At 38.1% G+C, this 9,577-nt stretch overlaps 1 protein-coding gene across 4 annotated transcripts in view; it reads right to left on the reverse strand.

Moving 5' to 3' along the window:
- LOC105563054 (adenylate cyclase type 6) overlaps nt 1–9,577 on the reverse strand; it is a 109,716-nt gene that overhangs the window by 19,637 nt on the left and 80,502 nt on the right. For all 4 annotated transcript variants that reach the window (XM_012014331.1, XM_012014330.1, XM_012014329.1 and 1 more), the window contains one exon: nt 3,571–3,720. In XM_012014331.1, coding sequence (XP_011869721.1) covers nt 3,571–3,720 — 150 coding nt within the window. The remainder of the gene's footprint in view (nt 1–3,570; nt 3,721–9,577) is intronic.

Consider the following 9,577-nt stretch of genomic DNA (forward strand, 5'->3'; position numbering starts at 1 on the left):
CTTCCATAGTGCGCGAATGTGATCCGCCTTGTCGTTCTTAGCGATCGAGGCGATCCTCGGTTATCAGAGGAAGACGATACGTTGACGATACATCAGCATTTCGGTGCATGTTCGTCGTTGTTAAACGCATACCCGTACGTTCGGCGTGGGTGATTCGACGGCGATGTGTCGCATATACGGGATGAGCATGGGCGATCAACGAGCAAGCGTGAACAATAGCCGACTGATATCGCAACTGTTCATGGATTTCTGATTAATGGTATAAAGCCGCCTCTCGTCATAGCAGCGTTGTGATTATACGTGAACGAGAGATAAGATGCTATCTTTAATAGACTTTAATAGACTTGGCAGCCTGCCGGCGATTATTTCGGTTTCCGTTATTTTTGTACGCCGCTGGAAATAAACCATAATCAGAGAATTCTGATCGCGATCCTTGTCGCACAACGATATTTTAAGCTCTTTAGAAGTGCGATAAAGATATTTAGCGGTGGGTTATATTAGTTACAGTGTTGCATACTCTACGACGAAACAGGTAAAAATAAAAGTATGAGTACACGATGAAACAAGAAGCGGGCAGAAATTAGTAAAAATAAGTCTCGGCGAAAGAAAGTAATAACAAATGAGAGGTAGTAATAGTAGCAGTGAAATGCAGTAATGACAAAGTTAGAGCTGCCTGTTCATTACATTCGTCCATTTGTCTCAGAAATAAGGGAAGCGCTTCCTCTGTTTCCAAGTACCTCTGTTTCCGTTGTTTAAAAAGTTTACTTTAACTAGGAGTGGGTACTTTAACAGGGCCGACTGAAAATACGCGAGAGTTGAAAAAAATAGTTGATGAACAATCGGCGCACTCTATTTTATTAAAGCCCTTGTACCTCGGCAAACAGTTCGTCCATTATTTTCCGACTGTTGGACAACACGTTCACACGAAATAAATTCAAAGCCCGGGGCTTTGTTGGCCAACCGCCGTATTTCGGTCGGATTCGCACGCTTTTCAACGCGGACGTCGTTTTATTTTAATACGCGCAGTGCCAAAGTTCTATAAACGGTAAAGCGACACGCGCGTATCGAGCCCGCGATATCATAAAATAATAATTATACTGCAATATCGTTTAACATATTTCCCGCGGAATAAAATTCTCACAAAGCCACGCGCGTGTTAAAAACAACACGCGCGGGCAAGGAATTGAACAAGTGCTGTCCAGTGAGCACGCAGTTTGATTTCGCGCATTGCTGAACAATAAGCTTACTTCTTTTTTTATCTTTGACGTAAACCATTGCTCTCCCGTTATTTGCCAGGTTGAGCGTGAGATATGATTTATGGAAAATTTGCGTATTTTATTCCATACTATAAATGCGGTTATTAAACATTTTCTCCCGCGTACCTAAAAAAAGCGCAATTTCTCGTTATTTACCAATTCAAAAAATTATTATTTGACGTCATGCAATCACGTATTATTAATTCGATATGTGAAAAATGCAAATGCGACTTCATGAAAGGTTGCGCATTTCTGAAAGCGACGTTCGAGTTTTCGCTACGCGGGAAAAGCTTGATTGTGAATTTACCGAGAAATCTGCAGAGATGAAAGAATGCGTAACGATTTTGAGTATTTTCTATACACACATTCACCTATATACGCGCGACGACAATCGTTCGTGAAATGTTCCATCGGCGAATCCTTTCGGATCTTCAAATGGAAGTCCAAATCGAATCGCTCGTTATCGCCATACTCTGAATTCTTTGTGCAAGAGATTTCTAATCGCACGTCCGACAACGACAATATTATACGCGAGCCTCGGATCAGCAGCTGCGCCTTTTCATCTTCGACTCTCGCAGCTGATTGACTTCGCGCTGGGTATTGTGCGGATATTGGCTATATAGCATCTGACGTTCTTTAGTTGTTCTTGCAGATTCTCAATTTGCCGAGAAAGCTAAATAGTTGCTCGCGAAAAATTCGCGAGATCTCACCGTCATGATTTTTATTTAGCACCTCTTTAAAAGCTTCCTTACTTAATATGTTCCAATCGGAATTCTGTCGATACTATGTTACGTACTATCGGAAAAGAAAAGACTTTAATTAGTTCCAGAGGTCGATTCTGTGAGGTTTTCCGCATGTATATAAATGCTTTTCACTTAGTCGGCGTTTTGCGAAAGTGTTTCAACTGAAGTAGTTAAGACGATTTTGCGCATTTCAACGGAAAGCCGACATTGTATGAATAAAAACCTAAAAACATTATTTATCAAGCTCGTACAGCAAATTGTGACGTATAGGTATAGTGTAATATGGAAAATGAGGAAATCAAATGTCATAATCCATTATTAACTTGACAACCGCTTCTTAACATTATGAATATCAATCAAGTGATACTTCCTTGTTTCAGGGATATGCAAAATTGCTAGATGTGTTAAAATAATTAAAGTTTTCTTTTTTTCGTTTCTTTAATTTCTCCGGGAATCCACTTTTACAATTATTTAAATTTCTATATTGATTTTTGTGGATGAGAATTTTTTAATGTACGTTTCCCGATTGAACTATCCGAGCAATATTGGCGGTTTCTGAACATAGGACACAACTCCCCTTTGTGCATTCACGTGCGGTTTACATTAATGGCGTCATTAATAATTAATAAAGGCGTCAATTACTGGAGATTCCGGTAGAATGGCGGGCCACGGGAATGATAACGATCGTTACTTCCATGGCATGGTTTTATCAATGTCGATTAGAAGATTATTGGATCTGACGTTAAAACAGATCTCTCAATTGTGGTCTCCGTTGTGTCTCTATATATAATCGTCTTCCTTACCATTAATAGAGAATTGTGTCATTCAAGTTAGCCGTATTTATTTATGGGAGAAACACGAGAATAGTTTGCTAAAATATTATAGAAAGAAATCCTGCTCTTTATTGAAGTTTCACATTGAAAAAGGAATATATTTTTAATACAAATGTCATTTTTAAATACTTTAATTAACTTTAATAAATAGAACTTCCAACTCCCTTTTTATATATTGCTTGGTACATATTTTATATGCGAGGAAAAATCAGATTTCCCAATGTCTCGAACTTCAAATATCACGGTTCTCCTTTTTTTCTTCCTCTTATCGATAAATGAGTTTCATCATTGTTCTTCAAGTTATTCTTTAACTTTCTTAGGGATCTGAAATTTTTTCTTCTCTCTACATTAAAATTTTATTAATCTCTTTGGCTCGCTGGATAATGCATCTCAGTCAACTCTGTTGCAAGCTATATTTATAATATATGTATCATCGCTAGGGTTTTTTTCATTTTAGTACACCCGTGGGAAATTTCTTAATTTCTTTCGAAAATTCGATACCCGCAAGTTCTTTTTTTAAAACGTGACAGCTTTATAAATGATTAGACATTTGTTTCTAATTATCTTCATTATTCTAAAATATATATTTATAAATATTTATTATTGAAATTAGCATTTTTGAAATTTATAATTTCATCAACTTTGCTGTTCGATTTTTTGAAGTTCATTTATTCTTATTACGAGTATATTAGCCAGTTCGAGTCAAAATACGAACTTTTTGCAAATGCAGTAGCATACCTGTTGCTGATTCTCTCGCTGCGTGGTCAAACGTGCTTCGACACATTGTCGAGTTTCAAGGAACGCTTGTCTTTGCGCCAATTCCCGTGGGTGATGTGTCAGTGCGCCAGCTACGTTCGTCCCGCCGACTACCACGATCGAGCTCAGCAACTAAAATGGAAATAAAGTTTTACAGCTAGATTCAGTCAATTACAGTTAGCTGAATTCAATTATTGCTTCTGTAGTATTCCAGATCTCGAATTGCGTTAATTTCAGTTAGTTCTTCTACATGCTTTTGTGAAATTCGGATCTAATGTTAGTAGCATTAAATAAAAGAGAGAACATTATTAAAGAGACTTTACGTCGGTGTGACTTGTTCAAAAGTTTGATAAGCAAACATTTTTCTAATAGTCCCACTAAATATTCTCAAAGTAATGTATTGGAAATAGTGTTCCTAGAAAAATTATATGGACAGATTTTTAAAATAAAAGTTTCCGAAGAGAGTCTTCGTAATTTCAACATGCTACATTTTTCGGTGATTATCTTTCGTAAATGAAAAACAAGAACGATACTAAATATCTGCTCTGAAAATTTTTGAGCTGTGATAAGTGAAAGTACAATGCAGTTCTTTTGTTTTAAATTCTTCAATTTAAATATATTGGGATGCATTTTTCTTGGAAGATCTTGTAATTCTGTCTGCGTAAAACAGAAGAAATATCCACAATGAGATGGATCATAATTTTTGAAATGTAACGAAAGAATCGTATGCGAGTCCATGAGCTAGGACGAGGAAGAAGGAGTGGATTACGAGTGTCACAAGATGAGGATCGAGAACGAGGTTGCTAAGAAGAGTTTTAATGCCGGATCAGTGGCTATAAGCCGGGGATCGGGTAGAAAGGAACGTAGTAGGAAGAGAAAGTTTAATACTGGATTAGCAAAGTAGAAGGGCGGAGATTGAAGGAAAGAGTTGAAGAAGGAGAAGGATGAAGAAGAATATCTCACAAGCGTTGAAGGATATGGGAAAAACGAATTAATGAAAATTAACAAAAGAAATAAGACGATGAAATGCGGTTACGAGCACTAATACATTCGCAATTTATTATGACGTGAGATCCAGTCGCGAATAATGGACGAATTATCAAATTCTCTTTCGAATTTTTCCTTTCTTCGTGTTATATAAGTTAGATACATAAAATCTAATTAATACGCGGTGAATAATATATGTAAATCACAGTTCACTATTTTATTCGGCGAGTAATATTTTTAACTTTTTGTCGCTAACCAGGATTCGCCTGTCACTGTCACGTTCGACAATATTTGGTTTTGGGGCTAAACTGGTCGGCGAATATTACATATGCGTGACGGTTTTTATTTTACCAGTTGTGTAAGCTTTACCTTTGCGTATCAGAATCAATTTAGCCGCGGCCCTTCGGCTCTGCCGACAAAAATGCATATGGACGCGAATCCCACAACCGACGAACGCCACCACGCGTATGAGTGACTTTGTAAGCCATCGACGTTGCTCACGATTCGGTCGGCTTTATCGGCGGCAAATTCGCTCGCGAATGCACCGCACGTGCAGCTGCAACGACGCACGTGCAGCACACAACCAGCATATTGTATCGTGTACTCGCGACATTTGCGGACTTTGCCAGACACGGCGTGAATTGTCTAACAAAAGGAACTGAGCGACGACGAGATAAATATGTTCTTGCAAATCAATGTAGACGTAGAATTGAATTCACGCAAACTGCATACCTCGCGCGGTAGGTACGAGAGAAACGGTTTTGCACGATCGTGATTTTGTACTGAAAGCAGGATGAAGAGAAAGGGGTTTTTAATTAATCTAATGAATATTTTTTAACAGCACCCATTATGATCGTTACTGTGTGCCCGGGGAACGTAAGCTATATAGGAATTACGGTATTTTGCAGATTATTTAGTTTTCATTAAAATTTTTTTGAATTAAAGTTTCCGCATTAAAGTATTACGAAAAGGGAGAGCTTAAGAGGGAAATAAAGTTCGGCGGTTGGTGATCTATAACTATACATTATTTGTCACTATGAAATCAATTAAGCGATCATTCGGTTAAATTGCTATAATTCCATCGATCACGTCAACTTCTCTCTCCCCCCCTCTATTTTTTCTCCTGTTCCTTTTTTCCCCAGGTATCGTAAAATATCGAGATTGATGATCACCAAAGTACAGGAAGTTGAAATAGGAAACGACAGATAAGCGTTTCGTTCTCGATAAATATTTCTCGCGGGGGTTCAGCCACCGATTGACATCGCCCTTATTTTTAGACCCCGAGCCCTAACGCGTTCTCGTTACACGATCCAATAAGCACAATGTGAAATGGAAGAGAGGATTAGCGGCGACCCTCGTTTTCTTTTTCACGCCGTGGTGGCGAGATGGGTATTTAAGGGGGCGGCTGCTTTGCGGCGACGAAAATCGATGGTCGGGCTTCGGAGGAATCAGAAGAAACGCCACGACGATGTGAGAGCTCGCTTCCGGTCGCTTCGCCACTGGCGAAACTCGTTTATATATCGGTCAATATTTAAATAATCTCGTGTCAGTATTTACTGCGGCGTGTGGGCTCCTCACCTCAGTATACTTAGGCCCCGAAGAAACTTAGTATCGAAGCATCTTAAACTGGAACGTTCATGTAGAATCCCCGAGTCTTGAGTTCCGTCGTTTCTTCAGCAAATAAGATCTTAAAAGTGTTGCGTGCTTCGGTCGAATGGTCGCTCTTTGTTTGCCGTAGGAATTGTCACAATGATAAAATTATGAAAAGCTTCTCTTTTCAATTTAAAGTTCGTTGACAGATAAATCAATTTATGATAATGTCGTTGCTGCAATGGTTTACATAAAGTTAAGGTAATTGCGTATTAATTGTAAGACATCTTTTATACCGTGTGAAAATAGAATCGGAGTAATCAACAAGTCCCTCAATTTTAACAAGTATCAAAGAGTCGAGCAGATTAAAAAATGAATGAGAAATTTTTCTCTGTTCTTTAACAAAACGCTCGTATAAGTCCATAAATGGCTTTATCTTTGCTCTCAGCATCCAAATAATATTACGTACAGTGCACTGTGTATTTTGTTTTATTATTTAACGTAAAGCTTCGTACAACAATTGCCGCGATTAATTTAGGGTTAATACGGGGCGCGGCGTCAAGAGACACGATGAAGCGTTACTCAAAGGCATTAACGTTATACATAAGCTGTGCGGTACTTCGAAGCGTGATTAGGCGGTTAACAGCCGAAGTCAAGCCACCGCGATTTACCGAAACAGCGTGACAGTGAAATTTCTCAGTGCATCCTTACGCGAAATGGGAAAATTTCGAAGCAAAGGGCGCGTTCTATCAAAGGGGCCGCTCGTTTAGTTTACTCTCGGAGTTTCGAAGAGGTTGTTGCGACGCACACAATTACACACAGCCCTACGTTGTGCGTGTCTTCTCGTCTAATGAAACCAGAGTTCTGATGGGTTATTATCGGGACACCTTGTACGGTGGCTTGTACTGTGCGCGGCTCTTTGATCTATCTTCATAGGAGGTGTACGCCAACTATCTGCGAAGGGTCGGCCGACCGCCTGTCCTACGTGAATCTTCAAAAGGGATTATCGGATCCTGCGTGGAATTGCTTCAGGTGGCCATAACTTATTTCTAATCTTGGGCGGATTTATTCGCAACCACCTGTAGGATCGGCCATCTCGGACCCTCAAATCGCTTCTTTTTACGAGCTACATTTTTCGGCGGTACTTCGCAGAGCTTTACGGCAATATTTCTCTACGTAATCTGACAAAACCGCCGCAATTTTCTCGTAAAGAAAAAATATTAATAGAGATTTAAAACAAATTAATTCCCTAAAATAATATCTGTGATGATACAAGAGTATTCAAGATCTCATCATATATTACGTATAGCATATAGAAATCTGTGCGAAACAATATTTCTCACTGTATTTTTAAAACATTTTCTTGAAAAATAAAACAGCCGTGTACAATTTCTTCTCTCATTTTCATTAGAATGCTCGTACTTTTCTGGAAGTACTGTATAGAGAGGAGCTTAATAAAAGAAACAGCATATTTAATCTCTTTATCCTCTTTAACTTTCATTAGGGTAATTCTTGTACTTTCGTATAATACATATCTATATTAACATTAAATTCTGCGCATGCACTCGTGATGAAAGATAAGAATTTCCTAAAATCGCTTTCGTTTCGCGTCGAAGTTAGAATAAAGGTTTAAAGTACTATAAGTCTTGTTTATTCCTGCACGATTTGTACTTGAACGTGGTATCGCATTATGTCAAATTCTCATTTAGAGAAAGAGAAAGGAACTAGAGAGAGGGTGAAGGAAGGAGGGGGGGGGGAGAGATTCACTAACTTTCGGTTGCGATAGAGGGATGCTTTGCTTCTCGTCAATTAGAATTCTGCCAAGTCAGGGTATGTACGGAGGTGCGGTTCTGAACTTAATTATTTAGAGAGTTACATCGGTCTCTCGGGAGATTCGCGGCTCTCCTGCGTTATCCGCAGGTCGGATCGTTGCGAATTTAAGGGAGAATTCTACAAGACCCTCTTGAATATTGCACGCCAGGAAAGCGAGCACGACCGGTCTCACATATATGTCTAGAAACAAAGGTACAAGGTTGCAATAGACAGAAGCATCACCTCGGCTGATTTGTCCGCTATAACGGGGGTCGAGTTTCGTGGAAGGATTTAAAAAGCGCGCCGGGCTAAAGAAATGCCTTTCATGACGCATAATCAGCTGGTTGCTTTGCAAACTGCACCGAGAGCGCTTTCACGAGGCTCGTATAACGATCTCTGTAAGGGAATTGCATATTACTCGATGAACTCGAGCAAAGGTAGGCGTGCATACGATATTGTTGATCGCGAACAAACAAGCGCAAGAGTTGAAAAAGATAAAGAAAGAAAAGAGAAAGGAGCCTAGCATGAGTCAGTCGCAGATAATGATGTAGTTATAACATAATATAAAAATATAAAATCTTATTTAAAGAACGTTTGTTAAAAAGGTCTTCTCGGATTTTTTAAATATTTAAAACATACAAATCTATAATAGCAATTAATAATACGAATTATTCATATGTTCTTTAAAAATTGAATAAACGTTATCAGATAAACTACATGAAATTTCAGCTTACCATTAATCTATTCAATACGTTTTCAATTAGCCAATACTCTTCTTAATTTACATATATATGAGCAATAAAGTATTAATGTCAAATATATATATTCAGCTTTAATAATAGTACGGAATATCAGAATATTGAAAATATTCATATAATTCATGTCTTGATAATAATATTCGTTATACCAGAGTATATTATATAATAATCTTAATATAATAATTATATTAATAATCTTTATATTGCAATTTATAAGATGCGTCAAGGTAGTTGTATAAATTATTCTCTTCGTCAATTAATTGGCATTAAATTATATCTCATTCTCCATCGACGAATGTTCTAAGTACTTCGGTAATGGTCTTTATTAGTGTATACAACAAGCGTACAATGGTGACTTTAAAGACATTTACGAAAATTAGCAGGAATTCTATGATATTGCGGCGGATTGTGTTCAATTGCGGGTCGTAAGTGAATGAGACGAGTACGGGAACAATATTTTTCCGGTCGAAGATATGTAACTCTTCTTACAGTTTTCATAGAGCACTCTCATTCAATCATATTTCCCGTTTCTGCTCGAGCGACGAAACTCTCTTGGCTTGAAACGCCAATTGAATTTTCTGATTTGTGCTCGCCGCACGATAGATCTTGATATTCTTTCTTTACTTCTCCGTCTTTTCACGTCATGAATTTACAACTTTTCATGTATTTACAACTTTTATTACGAATTTACAACGTCGTGATCAGAATTATTATTGTATTAATAAATCTTTCGTCCACAATGTTTCCAATCGATCGTAACGTAAGCGGAAAATCGTGTCATAAAAGTCAGCGATTTTTAAGGAAATCCTATAGCAAAGATTGAACTCCAATGGGAAAGTGTC

Source organism: Vollenhovia emeryi, unplaced genomic scaffold, assembly GCF_000949405.1.
Source record: "Vollenhovia emeryi isolate VEMERY1.0 unplaced genomic scaffold, V.emery_V1.0 DF939180.1, whole genome shotgun sequence".
Taxonomy (NCBI): domain Eukaryota; kingdom Metazoa; phylum Arthropoda; class Insecta; order Hymenoptera; family Formicidae; genus Vollenhovia; species Vollenhovia emeryi.